Genomic DNA, 25,848 nt, shown 5'->3' with positions numbered 1-25,848 from the left:
GTTAATGAGATGGTGTGTGCAAGGTACCTATTTGTACAATGCATACCTTGCATGTAGTAGGTACTCATATAGTAGGTTCGTTTGTTTTCCTTCTCTCGTCTTCCTCCTGGATTTTGAGGGTATTTACTCCTCTTTAACCTGTGCCACCTTATGTTTGCCATTTAAGCAGCTTTTCACATCTTAGATTTGTTACTTTTCTCTCTCTTTAAGTGTGTTAGAGAGGAGGCATCCTTTCACATGATATGCAGAATCTCTCTGGAGGTCCTCATTAAGCTAAAGGATGAATCTATGTAACAATGCTGAGAAGGATTACAAGATTTGCCTTTCCCATCTGATCCTGAAGGCCTCATGAACTTAAAAGAGTTATAAAATCATGCAGTGGTAGAGTTAAAATGAAACATAGAAGTCATCTAGTTCATTGTATAGAGAACTGCGGCTTAGAGGTCATATCTTATTCAAAGCCTCATGACAGAGTAGTGGCGGTTCTGAACTTGGAGTGTTGACTTACTTGTCTGTTAGTCTGGTTATAATTTAATTTTTTTGAAGACTGAGTTGTAATTACTAAGGGCCTAGTTTTTGTTGTATATGAACTTTCTTCTTCTAAATTGGGTCCCCGATTATACTTATAGCAATGGGAAGTAAACACTGTTGAAGACATTTCAGTGACACCCCTTTGGGAAGCAAGAGGGCACCATTGAAGGTATATCAGGTACCACCTGAAAATCTCTTCTTTCCCCAAAGGTTGCCCAAGGGGCACTGAGGTGGCAGCTCAGCTGGCTGTTGAGCCTCTGCTCCCAGAATGGTGAGTTGGGAAGTAAATTTCTTTCTTCTTTTCTATATTTTCATTCTCCCAAATAATGTCAAGTAGGAGAGGCTTACCCCAAATTCCCAGCTCTTTTCTCTTTTTAAATTGAGGTATAATTAACATACAATAAAATGAACAAACCTTAGGTGTTTAGTTAATAAATTTTGATAATTATATAAACACATTGTAACCATCGTACAAGGAAAAAAAAAAGATACAGAACATTTTCATTACCCCAGAAAGTTTTCTCGTGCCCCCTTTAAATTACCCCTAACACACACAAAACCAGTGATTCTATTACCAGTGATTAGTTTTGTTTTTGAGTTTCATATAGTTGGAATCATAGGATATACTCTCATATCTAGCTTCTTTTCACTTAGCACATTTTTCGAATTCATCCCTGTTGTTTCATGTATCACTGGTTTTTTGTTTGTTTTGATTTATTTTGTTTTACTGACTAGTTTCCAATTGTATGGATAAACCACAGAGAATTTATTCATTCTCTTACTGAAGGACATTTGGATTGTTTCTAGTCTTTGTTAAGAATAGGCTGCTATAAATACTCCTGTACAAGTCTTTTTGTCAATGTATGTTTTAGTTTCTCTTGGATAAATACTTAAGAGTGAAATTGCTGGATCATAATGTAGATGTGTGTTTAACTTTAAAAGCAATAGTTTTTCAAAGTGGCTGTAGCCCCCAGTCTATCTTTTTTCGCTCCTGAGGAGCTAGGCTCTTTAAGTTGAGGATTTGGCAGGAGAAGAGAAGCCACATCATCAGGGTCCCTGCTGCCAGAGCACAGTGGCCTGAATCGGACACTTAAAAAGCTGAAACAGGTGTTTGAAACCCTACTCCAGCCTCCCTATTTGATGCCGGCCCCCTGAGAGGCTGGGGCTCGGCCAACAGAATTCAGACCTAATCTAATGGATATTGGATTAGAGACTTTTGCTTGCAGGACATGGCTACATAATAGTATATATATACTGGGACTTGATAACATTTGAAGCAGGTAAATGTACATCTTTATGTAGGAGAGAGGGGCCTTTGGTGTCCCACGTGCTTCTTGAGCATGGGGTAGTCTGTGTCCCAGATGAAAGCCCCTCCTTAACCTTGCTTCTTACCCCCACCCTTCTCCTTGAAACTGTGTACAGAAGTCAGCACTTTCTTTAATGATGTTCATATTGCCAAGGGCCTTTAGCGAGGTAGGAGTTGGTATCCTATGTGTCAAATATTATGGGAGAGAAATTATTCCCTGGTAAACTGTTTCTCTATATTTTTATTTTTTTTCAAAGATTTTATTTATTTATTTGAGAGAGAGGGAGAGTGAATGAGCAGTAGGGAGGGGTAGAGGGAGAGGGAGAGAGAGAAGTAGACTCCTTGCTGAACAGGAAGCCTGACACAGGACTCAATCCCAGGACCTGGAGATCTGACCGAAGGCAAATGCTTAACCGATTGTGCCACCCAGGCACTCCTGTTTCTCTGTATTTTTTTCTTAAGATTTTATTTATTTATTTGAGAGAGTGAGAATGAGAGAGAGAGAGAGTACATGAGAGTGGGGAGGGTTAGAGGGAGAAGCAGGCTCCTCGCTGAGCAGGGAGCCCAATGCGGGACTTGATCCCGGTACTCCAGGATCATGACCTGAGCCGAATGGAGTCGCTTAACCAACTGAGCCACCCAGGCACCCCTGTTTCTCTGTATTTTTAATGCCTCTATCTTACCTAGGCCGTGGGGAACTAATTCTCAAAGGTTAAAGCAAGAAACTGAAGGTTAGGATGCAGGCTCCCAAAGGCAAATGACTTAAAATACCAAAGCAGTAGTTTCTCTAACCATGCACAGTGGGATTGAAGTTAAGAGAAATGTAGTCTATCATTAAAGGGCAACTTCAACTGAAGATTTTGAAAGAATAGGTTCCAATGCTAAATCTTCTCTAATATTGGTTATAAGAGTCCAGGGAAAGAAGAAATAGGTTCTTTATGCTAGTCTAGCCTTTCCACAAATCCTTGACAGGAAAGGGCATTTCTGAATTTAGGTCGAACTTCATAGGTGGCCTTTCCTTTAAACCTAATCTGGATATCTTCAGACCTCAGTCTTGAAAGGCAGGACCTGCTGTTGGGCTGCATTGTGTGGATGCCATTCTTGTATGAACTAGGCTGAGACTCATAGACTATGATTCTTTCAATAGATACATTTTCTTCTTTTAATTTTCATAGTAAAATTAACTTTTTTTCGTATACAATTGTATGAATTTTGAAGAGTTATTTATTTGAGAGAGAGCACTCATTCATGAGTGGGGGGAGGGGCAGAGGGAGAGGGAAAGAGAGAAGCTCCAGAGACTCCCCCGCTGAGCACAAAGCCCTGACCTGAGCCTAAATCAAGAGTCAGATGCTTATCCCACTGAGCCACTCAGGCGCCCCCAGTTTGTATGAATTTTAAGATACACATAGATCCCTGTAATCACTGTGACAGTGTGACAGTTGGGATACAGAACACTTTCATCGCCCCAGAAAACTCCCTCTTATCTCTTTGTAGTCACACCCTTCTCCCCACTGGAACCCCTGTCAGCCACTGAGGTATTCTCCATCACCACAGTTTTATCAAGAAGGTCATAAAATGAAATCATACAGTATGTTACTTTTGAGACTGGCTTCTTTCACTCAGCATGATGCCTTCACCTAAACTTCGGCTCAACAGTTTGTTCCCTTTTTATTGTTGTGTAGTATTCCATTGCGTGTATGTACCACAGTTTATCCATTCACTAGTTGAAAGACGTTTGGCTTCTCCAGTTTGAGGCAATTTTGAGTAAAGCTGCTATAAACGTTTGTGTACAGGTTTTTGTGTGAAGAACAATGGTTTGCATTTCTCTGGGATAAACACCCAGGAGCGGGATTTCTGGGTCAAAGGGTAAGTGTACGTTTAGCTTTATAAGAAACTGCCAAACTGTTTTCCAGAGTTTCCGTATCACTTTGCATTCCCACCAGCAATGAGAATTCTGGTTTCTCCACATCCTGTCTGGTACTTGGTATTTTCAGTATTTTTATTTAAGCCATCCTAACAGGTAGGTAGTGGTTCTCCATGTGGTTTAGATTTGCATTTCTTTAATGGCTAGTGACACTGAACATCTTTTTCATGTGCTTATTTGCCATCCATGTATCCTTTTTGGTCGACGTGTCTGTGTCCAAGTCTTTACCCCATTTTTTAAATTGAATTGTTTGTTTTCTTACTGTTGAGTTTAGAGACTTCTTTATTTATTCTGGATTCAGTCTTTTATTGGCAGTACAATGATTTACAAATGTTTTCTCCCAGTCTGTAGCTTGTCTTTTCAGTCTCTTAACGGTATCTCTTATAGAACAGACATTTTTACTTTTGATGAAGTCTGGTGTATCAATTTTTTTTCTTTTGTGCATTATGTTTTTGGTGTCATTATCTAAGTACTCTTTGCCTAATCCCAGGCCACGAAGATTTTTCCTATGTTTTCCTCTAAAAGATATACAGCTTTATGCTTTTTGTTTACATCTGTGATCTATTTTGAGTTAATTTTTCTATAATGTGTGAGATTAGCATGGAGGTTTTTTTGTTTGGTTGGTTTGGGGGGGGGTTGGGGCTTTTTTTGCATATGGATGTCCATTTGTTCCAACATCATTTGTTGAAATTAATGCCTTCTTTAGACCAAATTCTCCTTAGGACTGTGCCTTCTTCAGAAATGAAGGAGTTACAGAGGATTCTTTCCTGGAATCACCTCTTTCCTCCTCTCTTTCCAGGAATCACCCTTGTACTCCTGTTCCTTATTTCTTTCTGAGTCTTTCTGATTTTGGGTTTATTTTTAATGCCATGTAATGGAACAGTTATTATTTGTGAGTTGATTGAGCATAAAGTATTTCATTATAAAGTGGCCATCCATCACAAGAAGGCATGTGGGCTGTAAAAAACATTAACTGTGTGCCCTGGGCTGGAATGCAACTTTACCAGAATAATGCAGCTTTTGTATTGTGTGCAGTTGGGATAAAACGAGAGACAGATAGATAGACAGATATTGTTGGGGAAACAGGTGTTGGCTGAACTCGGGTTCTGCATGTTTTCTGAACATGGTTGTCTCCCAATGCTTTCAGGATTGTTCCTCCAGATTTGGCTGTCTTAAAGGTTCCCTGGGTACCTTTCAGAACAAATAATGTGACTTCTCAGAGTACTGCTGTTTCCAAAAATGTTCTTGTTCATTTTTCAGCTTACAGACATGTCTTTGTAGAGACAGCAATGGCAAGTGGTTAGAATACTTGTTCTCGCCCTTATAGGTTACACTTTTGATGCCTTTGTTTTCCCCATCTGTAAAATGGGAAATGTACATTATTGTCAAATTCTTGAGCCCAATAGCACAAAGGGTGTCTGAGGCAGAATAAGATTCCTTAGTCTTAGTGTCACTAAGAATTTATGATCTGCTGCCACAGAAACTATTTTCAGCTGTTGGAGAAAAGTGAATAAATAAGATTCTGTACACTTAAGGGACAGGGGAAGACTGCTACCAGTCCTGTAATTGATACTCTTTGGGGACTCTGATTCTTCTCTAGAAGTTTTGGCTGTTGACCCTTTGGTCTTTTCCATATCTGTAGACTTTGCTAATGTCAGTTGAGAATTTAGTTCTTTTTTTTTTTTCCTTTTACTTCCCCTTCAGGGCCCCTGGAGGAGACCTGACAGGGTGGTAATTGATAATAAACCTATAATTGCCTTCTCTTCTTGCTACCATCAAACACTGGAACTTTTTACAAGACTATGAGAGGAATTTGGATTGAAAAAGTTGCTCCAAGTGTAATGACTGCATAAAGTTGGGGTGAATTGTTCTCTTTTAAAGTGTAGCAACAGAAGTTTTTAATTTCTCCTGGGCTTTCAAATTGCCTGCTTAAGTTTGGGCTTGGTCTTGTACAATGTATGCAGAAAACGGCAAGGCAGATAAAGGACCAGAGCAACTCTGGCTTTTGCCTGTATGTTACAACCTAATTGCTTTCCTTTCAATATGTGCCAATTTCCTCTAGAAGAAGAAAACTAGTGTTTATAGAGTTGATACACATCAAACTTTGCTCTCAGGAAGACAGATGGATCAGTCTGTCCTCGGGCCTCTGTGATACATTTGAGGCCAGTCCCTGTGGGCCTCATTTAGCCCTGCCAGCCTTGTTAAAGGAGCCTCACTCTTCCTCTTGGATTAGGAGGCAACCTGGGCAAACCTGATGCTTAATTCGTGTGGCAGTACTAAAATCAGTAGCTAACAGAGTTTAGTCATTGGATAGGAGGAGGAAAGGTAGAGAAGAAGAAACTTCAATTCCAGGATAGTTGAGTTTTAAATTTTTATTTGCCATCCAACTCATGCAGTTAATAAATATATCTAGTAGTAAACCTGTAGCATCAATATCATGGTATAATATTAAAGGACATAATACAGTGTTTAAGAGCATGGACTTTGAAAGCCAGAAAAGACCTGGCTCTAAATTCTGGCTCTTTCATTTACTGTGTGATCTTGAGCAAGTCTCTTAGCCTCTTAGTGCCTTCGTTTGTTCCTTCCTTCCTTCCTTCCTTCCTTCCTTCCTTCCTTCCTTCCTCCCTTCCTTCAAAAGAGAGAGAGAGCGAGCAGGGGAGGAGGAGAGGGAGAGAATCTTTTTTTTTTAATTTATTTCTTTGACAGAGACACAGCGAGAGGGAACACAAGTGAGGGAGAGGGAAAAGCAGGCCTCCCGCAGAGCAGGAAGCCCGGCACAGGGCTCGATCCCAGGACCCTGGGACCACGACCCAGGCCGAAGGCAGACGCTTAACGACTGAGCCACCCAGGCGCCCCAAGGGAGAATCTTTTTTTTTTTTAAGATTTTATTTATTTTGACAGAGACACAGCAAGAGAGGGAACACAAGCAGGGGGAGAGGGAGAGGGAGAAGCAGGCTTCCCGCGGAGCAGGGAGTCCCATGTGGGGCTCGATCCCAGGACCCCAGGATCATGACCTGAGCCGAAGGCAGACGCTTAACGACCGAGCCATCCAGGCGCCCCTGGAGGGAGAGAATCTTTTTTTTTTTTTTTAAGATTTTATTTATTTATTTGAGAGAATGAGAGAGAGAGAGCATGAGAGGGGGTTGGGTCAGGGAGAAGCAGACTCCCTGCTGAGCAGGACTCCAGGATCATGACCTGAGCCGAAGGCAGTCGCTTAACCAACTGAGCCACCCAGGCACCCTGGAGGGAGAGAATCTTAAGCAGGCTCCATGCTCAGCAGTGCAGAGCCCGACGTGGGGCTCGATCTCACCATCCTGAGATCATGACCTGAGCTGAAATCAAGAGTCAGACGCTTAACCGACTGGGTTGCTGAGATGCCCTGAGCCTTGGTTTCTTTATCTGTAAAATGGAACAGTAATACTGTTTCTCAGGGTTATTGGGAGGATAAAATAAATAATCTATGTATAACAATTATGCTTAATAATCTATGTAGCTGTTCCTGATATCTGAGTCAAATTAAGGTGGTTGTCCTTGGCAGTGGAATAGGATTCTTCTTCTAAGGGTGGTAGATAGGATCTCCTAGCAGCAAGCTAAACTGGCTGTTTGGGTTGGGTTGGCCATTGAGGGCTAGGATTAGTCTAAAAAATGAATACTTCCGGGCACCTGGGTGGCTCAGTTGGTTGGGCGACTGCCTTCGGCTCGGGTCATGATCCTGGAGTCCCGGGATCAAGTCCTACATCGGGCTCCCTGCTCAGCGGGGAGTTTGCTTCTCCCTCTGACCCTCTTCTCTCTCGTGCTCTCTATCTCTCATTCTCTCTCTCTCAAATAAATAAATAAAATCTTTTAAAAAAAATGAATACTTCCGAAAGGTTTTTTTTTTTTTTTAAAGATTTTATTTATTTAGTTGACAGAGCACAAGCAGGGGGAGTGGCAGGCAAAGGAAGAGGGAGAAGCAGGCTTCCTGCTGAGCAGAGAGCCTGGCATGGGGCTCCATCCTCACGACCCCAGCCAAAGGCAGATGCTTAACCAACTGAGCCACCCAGGCACCCCTCTGTAGAGTTTTTTAAAAAGATCAAGTATTAGAAGTAATTTGCCTTTCTTAGTGTAAGTGGTTGGTACCATTATCTTATGCTGGCCCATGGATTCACCTTGTACCTAGATGTGGTAGTGATTAACCCAACATCATATTTTGTCTCTTAAGGATCATAATATCAAAGATAATTGACCCCCTTCCCAAGTCTAAAGGCGCCTTGAGAAACTAAGCATTTGGCACAGATCTGGGAACTGTTAGGTGATAGCTAAGAAAAGAGGATCTACTGTCAGGAGCTTAGACAAACAAACTGGGCTTGCTTTTCCCCCAGGCTTCCTTTGTAACAGACTGTCTGCATTTATGTGCACTTACCTCAAACTGTACTTTGCATTTTATAAGTTTTAGGAATCTAAAGGAGCCTTAAAGAATTTAGTTAAACTACCGCCACTACCACCTTCACTCGGAAAACTCTATGGATGAGGAAACTATGGGCCAGAGAAGTGAAGTGTTTTGCCTGAGATAGGCCAAGACTGGGCCAAGGGCATTTCTTTATTTCTCCTGCTGTATAGAGCAAGGTTGCAAAGGCTTGTCTGGGTTTGACCCTTAAGCCTGGAAGATAATACATTTCTCTGAAAGCTGCCCTTTGTCAGTCAGTCTTGGTTCAAGTCAGTTCCTGAAGTCAAGCCTAAATCCCTACATAACCATTTGAGGTCTGGAAATAAAGGTATGGCAGGTGTGGCAGATACTCCAGGGCCTTCTGGCTTTACCAAAGTTTAGATTTGCTCATCCTTTGGACCACTACTCTTGATGTCCTCTAGTGACCTCAAAGAGAACAGCTTCTTCCTACTGAACTTAACAGTATCTCAAAAATTCCATTTGTAGATCATTCCCAATCTCACTTTGACTTTTGCCAAAAATATTCCTGGGTATAACATAGTCAGAAAAGTAGAATATGAGGACCTGACCATTTTTCCTAAAATAAAATGTCCAGGCATAGACAGAAAAGCCAAAAACCCAAAAGCTTTTTATGTTCAAATAATTTTGTCTGTGTCTCTGGATACAGAAATATCAAGAGGGGTAAATGAACTTGACTTTTGTTTGTATCATGCTCTGATTTATTAGTCTGTTATACATGATCTACCTTGTGAATGACACTATTCTGTCTCCAGGAACATGAGCCAGTATTTGCAGGATGAAGAGCAAGGATGGGAGCAGGCTGGTGACCCTCTAGAAAGCAAGAAGGGAGAAATAGGCTCTGAGGGCAAAAGGGTCGAGACAGGCATTTCTGAAGCCAAATGGTGTTGAAATAATATACCACAGGCCTTTTTCCTTGTCAGCGTAATCCAATTGAGAATGCCCATCCGCCCCTGACAAGAGTCACTCAGGAGTGAAGAGCTTCGCTACCAGGGAAAGCAGCTTATGTGTGCATTTTGGCTCAGGAATGTGCCAGCCCAATGCTGGCCAAATGAGAAAAGGCTGTGCAGGCTGGAGAACCCCAAACTCCTAGGAGGAGAGTGACTGTTCCCCTGTAGGCTAAGAAGAGAGTGTTCCCTTTTGTCTAAGGGCAGTACTTGATGCCACATGTTGAGACCTTTGGCATAGATTATCAGTGAGGGTGGCAGCTCTGACGTAAAAAGAGAAAACAATGTCAGGATTCATTCCCTTTTGGACAGGTCAACTCATCATCTGGAAAGACAAGAGACTTGGGGGACATCTGCAGATTCTCAGATTGATGTTGGGCCAAACTGAGACTTATCTGTTTTAATATCTTAATATAGGGAGTTGAACTCCCTGCTCACTGCTGTTGAACAGAGTATGAGGGGAACACAACCAAGACATCTCTAAAGGGTTTCACTTTGTTTGGTGTTGAAGTCGTTCATGAGCTTCTCCAGAAATAATTTAATAATTCTTGTTGCAATTGTTCTTATTCAGCACTGATTGGCCAGAAGTAGGACTCAAATTTGGTTTTAGGAGCAGGTGACCTAATCCAAGAAGGATCCCAAGTGTTCTTTTTTCAATGAGAAGTTGCATTTCCCCTCCTTGTACTCCTTCCCTTTTTTCTGTCCCATCTTGGGACATGGACCAGTCACCTTCAGAGTACCCCTCTACCTGATCTGCACTCTCTGTTTACTGGACTGTTTGTGCCTTGAAGTTGACAACCTTCCAGGGTGGGAATTTTGGCTGCTTGGCAGTGGTGTCAGATGTCTCCTTAGTTGTGAAATTATTCAGCCTGCTTACTATGAGCAGCATCATGGGCACCTTTCCCCTGAAGGACTCGGGCAGCTTTTCTCACTCTTTTGAAGAAGATCTAGACAATTGAATCTCATTTGCCAGGCAGGCTGAGCCAGGAGGCAGAACACCAGAAACTCTTCTGTTCTGGCTTCGTAGGAAGCAGTGGAGTTGAACAGCTACAAGCACAGATTTTGGAGTCACGTGAACCTGGATTTGATTCTCATTTCCACCACTTGTTAGTTGGTGGGTAGATCTACTTTCTCAGTCTCATTTTCATCTTCAAAATGGGGATAATTTTGGGGGCGCCTGGGTGGCTCAGTCGTTAAGCATCTGCCTTCGGCTCAGGTCATGATCCCCGGGTCCTGGGATCGAGCCCCACATCGGGCTCCCTGCTCCGCGGGAAGCCTGCTTCTCCCTCTCCCACTCCCCTTGCTTGTGTTCCCTCTCTTGCTGTCTCTGTCAAAAAATAAATAAAATCTTAAAACAAAAAAAAAGGGATAATTTTGAAGAGAGAAGGTATATAAGCTGCTTAGCACATGGCATGGCACAAGGTCATAAATAGTAGCTACTATTACTGTTATTTTTATCTCTTCTAAAAGGAGGATGAATATTTCACTCATTTGTTTAAAAAAGGGGAATCTCTTTCTTTCTCTGATAACTATGCATATCCTGGAGAAAGCTGAAACCCTCAGAAATTAAAAGAGCTATCTGAAATTGCACCATACATAAATAACAACCACTAGTTATCTTGGTATCTATCCTTAATTTTTATCCCTTTTAGTGTTTAGTAATCAAAGATAGAAGGCTTGCCTTTGAAGTTTTTGATATTTACTTAGATCTTAAGAAATAAAACTGAGGGATGCCTGGGTGGTTCAGTCATTAAGTGTCTGCCTTCGGCTCAGGTCATGATCTCAGGGTTCTGGGATCAAGTTCCGCATCAGACTCCTTGCTCGGTGGGGAGTCTGCTTCTCCCTCTGTCTGCTGCTCCCCCTGCTTTGCTCTGTCAGTCTCTCTCTGACAAATAAATAAATAAATCTGAAAGGAAGGAAGGAAGGAAAGAAAAAAGAAAAAAAAAAAGGAAGAAAGAAAGAAAACTGAACTGGGACGCCTGAGTGGCTCAGTTGGTTAAGCGTCCGACTCTTGATTTCCGCTCAGGTCATGATCTCAGGGTCGTGGGATTGAGCCCTGCATCGAGCCCCACATCGGGCTCCACACTCACTGTGGAGTCTGCTTATCCCTCTCCCTCTGCTCCTTTCCCCATTTGTGTGTGCCTGTCTCTCTGTCTTTCTAAAATAAATAAATAAATAAATAAATAAATAAATAAATAAATAAATAAATAAAATCTTAAAAAAAATAAAATAAACTGAACTTAAAGTAACTTACAGTATTAAGAACCCTGGACTGGGACTCAGGACTAAAAAACTAGAATAAAAAACTAGAATAAAAATAAATGTTAGCTGCTGTTATTTCTTTTTAAATATAATTTATTTTAATTCTTTAACACCTGCTTTACAGGTGATAAAATACAGGCTTTGAAAAATTTGGTATCTATCACACAGCCATTAAGTTGCCCAACTGGAATCTAAATCCTATTCAGAAGCCTATTTTTTTTCACATAGTGCCCTCAACTTCTAGTCCTGGTTCCAATACTAACTGGCTTTGTAGCATTTTACAAATTACTTAACCTTTCTAAATCTTTTTTTTTAAGATTTTATTTACTCATTTGAGAGTGAGAGAGAGAGACAGAGAGAGCACAATCAGGGGAAGAGGCAGAGGGAGAGAGAAGCAGACTCCCCGCTGAGCTGGGAGCCCAACAAGGGGCTCGATTCCAGAACCTGGAGATCATGACCTGAGCTGAAGGCAGAGGCTTAACCATCTGAGCCACCCAGGCATCCCAGCCTTTCTAAATTTAATTATCTCATTTGTGAATTTTTAAAAAAGATTTTATTTATTTGACAGAGAGAGCACAAGTAGGCAGAGAGGCAGGCAGAGGGAGAGGGAGAAGCAGGCTCTCTGCTGAGCAGGGAGCCTGACGTGGGTCTCGATCCCAGGACCCTAGGATCGTGACCTGAGCCAAAGGTAGACGCTTAACTGACTGAGCCACCCAGGCACCCCTCATTTGTAAATTATTTTTAGGGCCTATCTTAGCCATAATATCCTAGGATTTGGAGGATTTTCTAGAATGGCCAGTTGAAAATTAGGGTTTATTTTTCTAGAGCACTGTTACTCAAAGTATAATCTATAAACCATTTTAGGTTCACAGATTGCTGCTTGGTACATGATGGGATGTATACGGAAATTGAGGCAAAGCATTTAGAAATTTTTATAACATCTTGACAGTAATTTTATATATTGTTGATTTTATAATAAAATGGAGTTTATATTATGTCTTTGTTTTTAAAATTTCATTCTCTAGCAGTTCATTTTATTATAGTTTATAAAATGATGGGTCTGCAATGGATTGACATAAAGGAAAAAAAATAAATTGGCCCTAACCACAGACTGTTTGAGAAAGCACTATTTTAGAGGACCATCTGAACATCTTAACAGGATTTTGAATTGAAATTCCAGGGCTGTTTTTTTTTTGTTTTTTTGTTTTTGTTTTTTTTTAAACATGTTTACAAAGAGGTACCTCTTAAATCAGAAATGTCCTCACTAGTGGTACCCTGCTAGTAGCACAGTCTCCCCTGCCATGTCTGTTCCGCCCACTAACACCACCAAAAGCTGCAGGGGGTGTTCCTGTTAGAGTGTCTCTGATGCTCCTAGCAATCAGCGGTTGAACCTAGAGAGCAAAACTCCAATTCTGCCTTGACCAAACTCTTGGAAAAATTAATTTTATATATCACGATTCTCTCTTTTTGTAGGGGTTATGGGAGTGAGGGTGATAGTGAAGGTTCCTGGTGGGCGCTAATTAAAAACACTAGCTCTGGGGCATCTGGCAGGCTCAGTTGGTGGAGTGTGTGGCTCTTGATCTCAGGGTTGTGAGTTCAAGCCCCACATAGAGTATAGAGAGTACTTAAAAATAAAATCTTTTTTTAAAAAAGTCCAGCTCTTCTAGTTTGCCATCACTAAGTCTCCATAAAGCATTGATTTACAGAATAGAAGTGCCAGAAAGAATGTATTTTAGCAGTCATAGATTCTAACTACCTAATTTGACAAATGAGCTTGAGTGTCATATGCCTGGCTATTGGTAGTAGTGAGAAGTAGTGAGACTAATGATCCCTTGTCCATTGACTGGATTATATACTGTGCAAGGGCCACATCCAGAGCCTCCAGAGAGTTCTCTATGGGACTTTGTCCAAGCCTTTATATGATATCACTCCTGCCAACTTCAGGCCTCTCATGCCAGAGTGAGCTTATGAAGCAGATTAACAAATAAAATCTACCAATATATTAAAAGAGTAATATACTGAGACTAAGTGAGTTTTAATCCTAGGAATGCAAGGATGATTCAATATCTGAAAACCAGTTAATCTGTATTAACATTCTAAAGAAGGAAAACTACTTGATCATATCAATTAATGACAAAAAGGCATTTGATAAAATTGAAATCCACTAATGATAATGAACATTTACAAAAAAAACTTATGACTACAGTGAAACACTGAATACATTTACCCTAAAATTGACAGCAAGGAAAGATGGCTGCTTTCATAGTACTGGAAGTCCCAGCCTGTATAGTGAGTCAAGAAAAGGAAATAAAAGGCATGTAAGTTGGAAAGGAAGAAATAAAACTCACTGTTTACAGATAACATAATTGTCCGTGCAGAAAACCCCAAGGAATCTACAAAAACAAAAACAAAAAATCCTAAGGGGGATGGGTTAGCCTGGTGATGGGTATTAAGGAGGGCACATTCTACGTGGAGCACTGGGTGTTATGCACAAACAATGAATCATGGAACACTACATCAAAAACTAATGATGTAATATATGGTGATTAACATAACAATAAAAAATTACATGGTCAATAAATAGTACATTAAACAAAAAAAAACAAAAAACAAAAACAAAAAATCCTAGAACTAATAAGTGAGTTTAGTAAGGTCACAGGATATAAGGTCAACACACAAAAATCAGTCACATTTCGTCTCCTTGGTCTTGGCCATACAGATGAGATGATGAAGGGGATAGCATTTGGAAAGCATCTCAGTAAGATGCACGCATTATGTCGCCGCTGTGCCTCTAAGGCCTGCGACCTTCAGAAGTCAACCTATGGCAAATGTGGCAATCCTGCCAAGCAGAAGAGAAGTACGACTAGAGTGCCAAGGCTAAAAGATGAAATACCAGGGCACCCAGTGGTGCCATCAGTTAAGCAGTTCTTGGTTTTGGCTCAGGTCGTGATCTTGGGGTAGTGGAATCGAGCCCTGCATCTGGCTCTACACTCAGTGCAGAGTCTGCCTTGGTTTCTCTCTCCATCTCCTTCTGCCACTCCCCCCTAGTGCGCGTGCTCTCTTTTTCTCTCTCAAATAAATAAATAAATCTTAAAAAAACAAAAACGAAATCCCACTGGGACTGGTCAAATGAGGCACCTAAGAATTGTATACTGCAGATTCAGGCATGGATTCCGTGAAGGAACAACACTTAAGCCCAAGAGGGCAGCTGTTGCAGCATCCAGTTCATCTTACGGATTTCAATGATTGGTCACACAATAAATGTTCTGATTTAAAACAACAACAGAAAATCAGTCACATTTCTATATATTAAAAATGAACTTCTGGAAACTGAAATTGAAACACAATACCATTTACAAACATACCAAATAAAATATACATCTAACAAAACATATACAGAATCTAACAAGATATAGAGAGACTATACCATGTCCATGGATTGGTAGACACAACTTAGTAAAGATGGCATTTCTTCCCAAACTATAGACTCAGTGCAATTCCTATCAAATTCCCAGCAAGATTTTTGTAAATATAGACAAATTTATGTTGAAATAGAAAGGCAAAGGAACTTGAATGCTGAAAGCAGTATTGAAAAATAATAAAGTTGGAGGGATCACACTACCTGATTTTAAGACTTAGAATATAGTTAATCAAGACAGTTTGCTTTCAGAGAGTAAGATACACAGATCAGTGGAACAGAATAGAGAACCCAGAATATACTTACAAAAATAAGGTCAGTTAGGGGCTCCTGGGGTCATGATCCCAGGGTCCTAGGATCAAGCCCCGTGTCGGTCTCTTTGCTCAGCAGGGAGCCTGCTTCTCCCTCTCCCTCTACCTGCTACTCCACCTGCTTGTGCTCTCTCTATTAAATAAATAAATTTAAAAATCTTAAAAAAAATTTTTTTTTTAAGGCCAGTTAATGATTGGAAGAGTGCAGTGACAATTCAGTGAAGAAAGAATTTTGTTTCAATAAATGTCGTTGGAACAAACGGACATCCATATGCAAAAAGAAAAAGAACCTCCATGCAAACCTCACACATTATAGAAAAATTAACTCAAAATAGATCACAGATGTAAACAAAAAGCATAAAGCTGTATATCTTTTATTTATTTTTTTAAAGATTTTATTTATTTATTTGAGAGAGAGAATGAGATAGAGAGAGAGCATGAGAGGGAGGAGGGTCAGAGGGAGAAGCAGACTCCCCGCTGAGCAGGGAGCCCGGTGCGGGACTCGATCCCGGGACTCCAGGATCATGACCTGAGCCGAAGGCAGTCGCTTAACCAACTGAGCCACCCAGGCGCCCAAGCTGTATATCTTTTAGAGGAAAACATAGGAAAAATCTTCGTGGCCTGGGATTAGGCAAAGAGTACTTAGATAATGACACCAAAAACAATGCACAAAAGAAAAAAAATTGATACACCAGACTTCATCAAAAGTAAAAATGTCTGTTCTATAAGAGATACCGTTAAGAGATTGAAAAGACAAGCTACAGACTGGGAGAAAACATTTGTAAATCATTGTACTGCCAATAAAAGACTGAATCCAGAATAAATAAAGAAGTCTCTAAACTCAACAGTAAGAAAACAAACAATTCAATTTAAAAAATGGGGTAAAGACTTGGACACAGACACGTCGACCAAAAAGGATACATGGATGGCAAATAAGCACATGAAAAAGATGTTCAGTGTCACTAGCCATTAAAGAAATGCAAATCTAAACCACATGGAGAACCACTACCTACCTGTTAGGATGGCTTAAATAAAAATACTGAAAATACCAAGTACCAGACAGGATGTGGAGAAACCAGAATTCTCATTGCTGGTGGGAATGCAAAGTGATACGGAAACTCTGGAAAACAGTTTGGCAGTTTCTTATAAAGCTAAACGTACACTTACCCTTTGACCCAGAAATCCCGCTCCTGGGTGTTTATCCCAGAGAAATGCAAACCATTGTTCTTCACACAAAAACCTGTACACAAACGTTTATAGCAGCTTTACTCAAAATTGCCTCAAACTGGAGAAGCCAAACGTCTTTCAACTAGTGAATGGATAAACTGTGGTACATACACGCAATGGAATACTACACAACAATAAAAAGGGAACAAACTGTTGAGCCGAAGTTTAGGTGAAGGCATCATGCTGAGTGAAAGAAGCCAGTCTCAAAAGTAACATACTGTATGATTTCATTTTATGACCTTCTTGATAAAACTGTGGTGATGGAGAATACCTCAGTGGCTGACAGGGGTTCCAGTGGGGAGAAGGGTGTGACTACAAAGAGATAAGAGGGAGTTTTCTGGGGCGATGAAAGTGTTCTGTATCCCAACTGTCACACTGTCACGGTGGTTACAGGAATCTATATATGTGTTAAAATTTATAGAACACTATACCAGAAAGAGTTGGTTTTACCAAATTAAAAAATGCACATGGGGCGTCTGGGTGGCTCAGTTGGTTAAGCGACTGCCTTCGGCTCAGGTCATGATCCCAGAGTCCTGGGATCAAGCCCCGCATTGGGCTCCCTGCTCTGCGGGAAGCCTGCTTCTCCCTCTCCCACTCCTCCTGCTTGTGTTCCCTCTCTCACTGTCTCTCTCTCTGTCAAATAAATAAAAATCTTTATTAAAAGAGAGAGAGAAAGAAAAAGAAAGGAAAATTTTTTAAAGATTTTATTTATTTATTTGAGAGAGAATGAGAGATAGAGCGCACGAGAGGGAAGAGGGTCAGAGGGAGAAGCAGACTCCCTGCTGAGCAGGGAGCTCGAGTGGGACTCGATCCCGGGACTCCAGGATCATGACCTGAGCCGAAGGCAGTCGCTTAACCAACTGAGCCACCCAGGCGCCCGGAAATATTATTTAAAAAAAAATTAAAAATGCACATCGCTCTGGAAGTGTCAAGCCATGGCTGTAAAATTTCCCTAGTCTTTCACCATGAAGGAAGACATGAAGAAAATATAGTTATAGCAACTGGATGAAAGCTCAGAAAATCTTTCCTTTCCCACCTCTTAATTAAAGATTATTTTTCCATCTAGACTTTTATATATCAAACTATACTAACCATGACCATATTTTTTAAGTGACCAAATCATATGTAATAGTTAATGTTTCTAAAGCAAGACTAGATGACTTTATATTTTTTAATATGCTTTACACAAAAGTATTTTATATATTTCAGTTTTTCCTAGTATTTCCATTCCTTACATCTCAACCCTCTTATCACCTCCCACACACAATGGTTTTCTTCTAGGTTTTTCCTGCAAATTGTACATCTCTAGGTGGGGGTAGGTGGGGGATAAGAAGCAGGTTTTATACAGCTGATGTGATCACTGTCCATACAGGCTTGGAAAATGCTACCCAATCTGCCAATTAATTAAAGCATTAATCTGAGGAGCAGCCGGGCCCAGGGAATGTTTACTCAAAGAGGGGGGTGGTAGGAATGGAGTGGGAAGCTCCCTACATTTGCATGAAAATGAAGGTACTTAGAAAACCCGGCTTTCTTTTGTCTCTAAAGGTGGGCAGCCTTGATCATGCCCCTTAATCTTTCTGAGCAATTTAGGAAGCCTTTTAGTGAGCTGGTCTCTGAAAGATAAAAGCATTGCAGACTCTAGAAAAACAAACTCTGTAGAGTAGGGTAGAGAGCAAGGCCAGTGCAGTGTAGTTTCTCAGATCTGGAATGAAGCCTTCTAAATTCAGGAGTTTGTGCTGGTAGTTAGGTAGAATAGATGTTAATGGTTTCACAAGTTTTGAAAGCATGTATACAGACTGCATTCAATTCCCAGCTCTGCTTCTTATTAGATGTGATTTGGGGCCAATCATGTAGTTTTATCTAAGCCTTATTTTTCTCATCTGTAAAATAAAAATTATTAATTGCTCCTTCATCTCAGAGCAGTTAGCCCTTTGCTTTGCTCTAGGCAGAAAGGAAGCGGAAGAGTGGTTAGGACCTTCCAAGATTACAAACTGGAGTAGGGACTGTGCAGCCTTTAGTTCTTTTTAGGCTTATTTTTCAGCAAGGACTAGAAACCTCAGGGTTTCCCCTCACCTTCCTGGGGTGTGCTACATTTTTATCTCTAAGAGAAGTGACCTTGACCATAACAGCAAAAGACATAAAGACGGTAGCTCATCCTGGGACCTGTTTGGTCAACTTGAGATGACGTTTATCTATCTGTCACTAGGAGGAGTGGTGAAATGGACATGGAAAATTGACTCAACAGTACTTGGTGACATTAAAGAATTACTGTTAATTTTTAAATTGTCTAAAAATGTATATATATATAACAAAATTTACCATATTGGGGCACCTGGGTGGCTCAGATGGTTGAGTGTCTGCCTTCGCCTCAGGTCATGATGTCTAGGTCCTGGGATCAAGCCCTGTGTAGGGCTCCCAGCTCAGCGGGGAATTTGGCTTCTCCCTCTCCCTCTGTGTGCACTCTCTCTCTCAAATGAATAAATAAAATCTTAAAAAAAAAAAAAAAGCACCCACTGTGGGGCCTGAACTCAAGATCCTGAGATCAGGACCTGAGCTGAGATCAAGAGTTGGACGGTTAACTTTCCGAGCCGCCCAGGCGCCCCTATTGCTACTTTTTTAAGCATGATAATGATACCGTGGGGTTTTTTAAGATTGATTGATTGATTGATTTGAGAGAAAGCACAAGCAGGAGGGGCAGTGGGAGAGTGAGGGAGAGAATCTCAAGCAGACTGCATGCTGAGCATTGAGCCTGATGCTGGGCTCCATCCCATGATCCTGAGATCATGACCCTCGCTGAAACCAAGAGTTGGACGTTGAACTGACTGCACCACTCAGGCGCCCCAATACTGTGTTTTGTTTGTTTTTTAACTTCTTAATCTTTGAGCTACATACTAAAAATTTTATAGGTAAAATAATACAATGTCTGTGATTTGATTTAAGGTAATCCAGAGGAAGATTGACCTAGTAACTAAGAATTCTAGCCTTATGGCAAAGATGAGAAGGGCCTTTTTCTAGGGTTTAGCTTTTGTTAAATGACATCCCTTCATTTCTGTTTCTTTTCTTGTAGAACTCTCAGAAATTGAGCCCAATGTGTTCCTCCGTCCATTTCTGGAAGTGATTCGCTCTGAAGATACTACTGGCCCTATCACTGGACTGGCGCTCACCTCTGTCAACAAGTTCCTGTCCTATGCACTCATAGGTAAGAGCTCAGGCTTACTTGGATGACCACAGCACTTCATTTCCTGCCTCTCCTGGGGTGGTCAGGCTTTAGGTAGTGAGCTGGTGGCAACAGAAGGTTTCTCCTAGCCATCTGTTTCCTTGTAGGAGAGAAATAAGACAGTTATTGGTTACTCATCATGCTAATTGACTCAGGTTATGCAGAGTGGAGAGGAGGGGGGATTTCCTTGGGACTCTGGTTTCTTTATGCTTTGGAGGGAATTAAGGGTATGGTACCCTTGGAGGTTTGGTTTGGTTTCTTTTTAACGTTATTTTTCAAATATGGTGCATGCTTATTTTAAGAAGATAAACAATAAAGAGGTGACTAAAAGAAAAATTAGTGGTGTCTCCTCTCAAAGTTCCTTCTTCCTTACGTAAATAATGTTGACAGGCTGGTTTGAATCTTTCTATACCTTTCTCTACATGTATATAAAGATATGTAAAGTACCATTTAAAAAATAGGAGTATGTGCTTTGGATTTTCTTTTTTCATTTAATAGTATTAACTTAGAAAGATTGTACATGATATAATTATCCCTCTGATTTATTCTTTTTCCCCCAGTTTTGAAATATAATTTATGTATAATATATTAGTTTAAGGTAGACAACATAATGACTTAGTATACGTATGTTACAAATGAGTACCACATTAAATCTAGTTAACACTCAGATGAACCATGAGAGATGATGGACTCTGAAAAACAAACTGAGGGTTCTAGAGGGGAGAAGGGTGGGGGGATGGGTTAGCCTGGTGATGGGTATTAAAGAGGGCACATTCTGTGTGGAGCACTGGGTGTTATGCACAAACAATGAATCATGGAACACTACATCAAAAACTAATGGTGTAATATATGGTGATTAACGTAACAATAACAAATTTAAAAAAATATCTAGTTAACACTCATCACCTTGTATAGTTTCAAATTTTTTTTCTTGTGATGAGGACTTTTAAGATCTACTCTTTTAGCAACTTTCAAATATACAATGTAGTATTTTTAACTATAGCTACAATGTTATTCATTACATGCCCAGAACTTATGTATCTTGTAACTAGAAGTTTGTATATTTTTCTTTTATTAGGTAAGATATATATAATATAAAAATTGTCATTTTAATCATTTTTAAGTATATAATTCAGTGGCATTAATTACCTTCACAGTGTTGTACAATCATCCACCACCATTTGTTTCCCAAACTTTTTCACCCCAGAAGAAACTCTAATTATTAGGGAACAATACACCATTTCCCCTCCCCTCAGCCCCTGGTAGGATTTTTTTCTTCTTAGTAAAGCTGTGTAATTTCCATAGTATAGATACAACATCAGTCTTTCTGGGTGGCTCAGTTGGTTAAGCGGCTGTCTTCAGCTCAGGTCATGATCCCAGGGTCCTGGGATCAAGCCCCACATGGATCCCCATATTCTCTGCAGAGTCTGCTTCTCCCTCTCCCCTTCCAGCCCCCCCGGCCCCCCGCTCATATGTGCATTCTTTCAATAAATAAAATCTTTTTTAAAAGATCTTTCTCTTATTAAATTTAATATTTAGGTTTCCTATTTTGAGCCACTATAAATAATGCGGAAATAAGCATTCTTGCTCATATCTCCTTATTTATTAATTTTCCTTTGTAGGACAGATTCCTGTACCTGAAATTTTTGGATTAATGGCCATGTGCATATTATATTTTCATAGGTACTACCAGCTTGCTTTCCCAGAAGATTATAGTATTTATACTTCAGTGTTTGAGAATTTCCATTTCCCCACCCTGTCACCAGCACTGAATATTAGCAGTATTATTTTTGCTAATTCGATGGGTGAAAACTGTTATTTTATTGTTTTTAATTTTTTTTAAGTTAAACATTTGAACAACTCCTTTTCCTCTTACTGAGTTGTTTTTCTTATTAATTTGTAGGAGTTCTTTGTATAGTGGGGATATTAACCCATTGTCTGTCATAGTACTACAAATATTTTCTCCCAATCTAGCCCAAATATTTTATCTAGTCTATTATCTCTGAATTTGTTTATACTGTCTTTTTTGGATTCCTTTTTAGTTGGTCTTGTCACTCAGGATCCTGAATTCCTTTTCCCCTATTGCTAGCCCGTGTGCAAGGGTGAGAACATAGAAAACAGGCAGCTGTCTTTGTTTCTAAGTAAGGAGACAAGAAAAGAGATAGCTCAGGCTGTAGCTAGCGAGGAAAAAAAAATGGCCTTCAGTTCAGGGCAAGAAAACGCTTTATCTTTTCTAGAAAGTGGGATTTGCTTAGCTGAAGCATTCAGGACCCTTAGCAGAAATCCTAGATGCCAGCTAGGTTCTGAAGAGGTGCAAAAGCCTGTCTAGGCACCCTGGTCCTAGCTTCATACTTTTCCTAAGCAAAAATCAGGCCCAGCTATTTCCAGCCTTACCCTGAGCACCACCTGCAGGTCATCTCTCCACAGCCTCCAGCCACCGCACCCTGTGCTTCTTCCCTCTGCTCTCTTGTCAGTGTTACTCTCTCCCCTTCCTGGGCTTGGCAGACAAGCTTGTCATTGGAGACCTCAGGCCAGCTGGTCATTGGAGTTTCCTGTGGTGGGAAAAGAGAATGCTGGAGGTGGTGATTGCAGTGGGCATCAGAAAGGGAGCAGGAAGGAGTATATGAAAGCCAGAAGGCAAAGGAGTTGAGATTGGCAAATTTCCCTGCATTCTGCTCCAGAGTGGCCAGGAAAGGGGGACATTCTAAGGAAGGGGTTCTGGGGAAGACAAGTTCTGCTAAGTGAGCCCAAGCCAAACAATCTTTTATTTTGGCTATCCTAGAAGAAATATCCCTTACCCTTCAATCCTGTGACCCAAGGCTTCTAGGATTATTTTAGGTCCTACTCCGAGGATCAGCCTTTTGTTTGGCCCCACACAGCTGCCAGACCAGGATTTGTGCCACTGATCGCCTGGCAGGCTCTGCCTGTAGTTCTAAAGACCTGTCACTCTTACCTGCCTTTTTAGAAGATTAACTTTACTACTTCATTCAGGCTCAAAGGATAAGAGCTACAAAGAGATCAGTTAAACTACTTTAACAAGGGAGATGACTGAAAGAGGGGAAGAAATAGACCCCTCGGAGCCTTGAGGTGGGAGCAAAGCTGCCATTCACTGAGCTCTGAAACACCACACAACACTGAGGCCCTGGATTTCCTGTGCAAGGAAAGGTCCTGCCATGGACCCTGGAGGCCTGAATAAAGACAGTCAGATGGGGCTGTGAGAGAAGACTCAGGCCAAGGGCCTTCAGAGTATAGGATTTTCTGAGTCAAATGGGAGAAACATGGAGAGTTGGGGTGATAGAAAGAGCTGGGTCACCCGTATACTATGTATCATCATGAAATTGGCTTCCTTCTGCATGACCTCTAAGTAACCACTCCTGATGCTGAGTAGGGGCATGCTGTAAGGACAAATTGAGTCTTTGGCCAGGTGTCAGAGAGGAACCAGGACAGAAGAGAAAAATGAAAACCACTTATAATTAATGAAAGTTTTCAGGCTCATTGTTGCAAGGGAAATGTTCTGGTTTCTCAACTATCCCCCTGAATTTAGGCTCAGGAACTCTTAATTTCAGGTACTAGGAAAAAGAAAATGGTAAGAGTTCTTTTAATTCTCACCTCTTAATACTAGAAGGTGCCCTGTATTATACCATGCCCCTTGTGGAGCAACTTTTTCTGTCACTTGCAAAGCTTTGTCTTGTCCCTGCCTTTTTTTTCCTACTTATGTTTCTCTTTCAAGGATAATCCAGGCGGTTCTGCGGGACCCTTGTAGGCCTTGATAGAGGCCACTTCTTTGGCTCTCCTTGTGGATATTTAACACATGAATGGGAGCAAGTTTCCCCCTTGGCAGCATTTGTGTTAGTTTCCAGCATGGTGCTGGTTGGCTGAGCTAGCTTCTCCCCTCTTCTTATTCACTATTGAAATTCTCTCTTCCTCCTGCTCCCTAGTCAGCCAGCCTCCAGTCCTGTTTAGTTTGTCCCCTTTCTCTTCTAATGCTTGTTTAGTTAAGCTGGTAAAATGATTCTTGGTTTGTGTCATATTGTTTTAAATAAAAATGAAACCAAAGCAGGAAGAGGTCTCTGATTTGTTGTAATGTGGCACCCAGGTTTAAGTATTGGCAGCAGTGACTGTCCATTTCTTTGCCCTACTCCCCAGCCTCACTTGCACCTGAACACAAAACTCTAAAAACAACCAGAGAGAGATGTGTTGAAAGAGAACACATGAGCTACAATCTTGGTGTTCAAAGGTCTGGCTCTACTTGGCCCTTGGTGTGGGCCAAAAACTCATATTTCTAGGCCTTTTCTTATGAAATGAGTAGGTTTACACCAGTGATTCCAAAGTAAGATCCCCCTGACCAGCAGCATTAAATCCTCCTGGGATCTTGTTAGAAATGCAAATTCTCAGGCCCCGCTAATTCAAAAGTTCTCAGAGCAGGCTCAGCAATTTGTATTTTTAACAAGTTTTCTGAGTGATTCTGATATATTCTTAAGTTTGAGAACCACTGTCTAACACAGTGGGATTTGTGCTGAGGAGCTTTTTAAAACCAGTTATGGGCAAAATTCTCAGGTAGCTTAAGTAGCCATGGGTTAGGTAATTGGAGAGGAGAAAAACAAAATCCTATACAGGATATCTTGCCTTTTCTGTCTCTCCTCTCTGTACCATTTAGTCTTCTCTTTTTTTGTTGGAGCAGATCCCACTCATGAGGGCACAGCAGAGGGCATGGAGAACATGGCAGATGCTGTCACCCATGCCCGTTTTGTGGGCACAGATCCTGCCAGCGATGAGGTTGTCCTGATGAAAATCCTTCAGGTAAATGGAGGGGAAGAGCAGTTAGGCTGATGGCCAGGAGCTGGTGCTGTCAGTCCTCCTTACCCAATGCTTACCCAAGTCTGCAGGCAGCATGAAACTGTGTTTTGACTCCACTGGGGCTTAGGGAGCTACTTTGTTTCCAAACAAGTAGCTCGGGTACCCAAAGTAAAAGCTTCTTCTAAGGAAATAATTAAGAGCTTTAAATGAATTGATCGCAGATACCAGAAGCCCTTAATACACATGTACCTCTGGCAGACCATATCTGCCATCCATCTGTTGGGCTTTTGGGCTAGGGCTGGAATGAGCACAGTTCCCAAGACAAGCTCCTGGGAGATGCCCCCTACCAAACTGAAGTGAGGTCAGCATTCTTGCTAACCCCTGAGTGCTTCCATAGGAGACTAGAGGAACAGGAGGCAGCTTCTCTCCCCTCAGGTGCACCCCACTTTACCCAGCCTGCTTTATCACTGTATCTCTTTCTTCCTGGTAGGTGCTGCGGACTCTGTTGCTGACCCCAGCGGGTGCCCACCTAACCAATGAATCTGTGTGTGAGATTATGCAGTCTTGCTTCCGGATCTGCTTCGAAATGAGGCTCAGTGGTAGGTGCTTGAATATTGGGCCTGTCATCATTTCTAGGGCCAATGTCCATGAGTGTAAATATAGGATGCTGTCTCTGAACCCCAGAGAGGTAGAAAACTCAGGACTTCTCCATCACCTACCTTGTGGAGCCATAGGGATCTCGAAGTCTTTACTTGATTATTGTACAGCAGAATAGAGACCTTAGTTCATTATGTCAGGGCAGGAACTGGGATAGATCCCCAACTGACTCAGCCCAGGCACCAAATCTTACTCCCTTGGGGTTTCTGGGATTGACACTAGCCTGCAGCCCATGAAAACACATCATTGTGCCCCCTCCTTTTTTTTCTCCTGACTCGGTAGTGCCACCTAGTGGGCTAGTGCAATTGTGGCTGCCAAGCTGAGCTGGAGCTGGTTTTAATAAGTTTGGCATAATCCTTAGTAAACAAGGTTTGGAGGGGAGTCTGCTCTGAGAAGTCTCCTGATAATAGCACAGCAAGTAATGACACCTGTGTTATTTGTTTTTGCCTGTGCAGAGTTATTGAGAAAATCCGCAGAGCACACTCTCGTAGACATGGTGCAGCTGCTCTTCACAAGGTAAACCTGCTGCTGTTTGCTTCAGCCCGGCTGCCCAGGCCTCTTGAGCCTGCCTGCTTCCACACAGCCACTTCAGGGACCTGGCCAACCCTACAGCCACTTCAGGGGCCACTGGGATTATGGATGGGGGTAGTTCCCTGGGTCCAGGGTTACTGAACAAGGGAGAAGGAGGAGGGAGCTGGCTTGGCCTCAGGGGGAGGCAGAGGGTTATTTGATCTAGGCTGGCAGACCTTGTTCTGCTTCCCAAACTTGTGTCTGTTTCTGTGCAGGCAGTAGCTGGGAAAGGGAACC

At 41.4% G+C, this 25,848-nt stretch overlaps 2 protein-coding genes across 5 annotated transcripts in view; both read left to right on the top strand.

The window, feature by feature from the left end:
* GBF1 (golgi brefeldin A resistant guanine nucleotide exchange factor 1) overlaps nucleotides 1–25,848 on the top strand; it is a 118,456-nt gene that overhangs the window by 68,516 nt on the left and 24,092 nt on the right. For all 4 annotated transcript variants that reach the window (XM_028098584.2, XM_028098582.2, XM_028098583.2 and 1 more), the window contains exons 4-7: nucleotides 19,438–19,569; nucleotides 24,269–24,387; nucleotides 24,875–24,983; nucleotides 25,497–25,557. In XM_028098584.2, coding sequence (XP_027954385.1) covers nucleotides 19,438–19,569; nucleotides 24,269–24,387; nucleotides 24,875–24,983; nucleotides 25,497–25,557 — 421 coding nt within the window. The remainder of the gene's footprint in view (nucleotides 1–19,437; nucleotides 19,570–24,268; nucleotides 24,388–24,874; nucleotides 24,984–25,496; nucleotides 25,558–25,848) is intronic.
* On the top strand, nucleotides 14,139–14,660 carry LOC148162148 (large ribosomal subunit protein eL37-like). The gene is made up of 2 exons (XM_088020101.1): nucleotides 14,139–14,295; nucleotides 14,515–14,660. The coding sequence occupies exons 1-2, from the start codon at nucleotides 14,139–14,141 to the stop codon at nucleotides 14,658–14,660; spliced, it is 303 nt and encodes a 100-aa protein (XP_087876227.1).

This window comes from Eumetopias jubatus, unplaced genomic scaffold, assembly GCF_037043125.1.
Source record: "Eumetopias jubatus isolate StellerSeaLion01/CBP00866 unplaced genomic scaffold, mEumJub1_p1.0 scaffold_17, whole genome shotgun sequence".
NCBI lineage: Eukaryota > Metazoa > Chordata > Mammalia > Carnivora > Otariidae > Eumetopias > Eumetopias jubatus.
The sequence above is the reverse complement of the archived record's forward strand: the minus strand, read 5'-3'. Positions and strand labels throughout refer to the sequence as shown.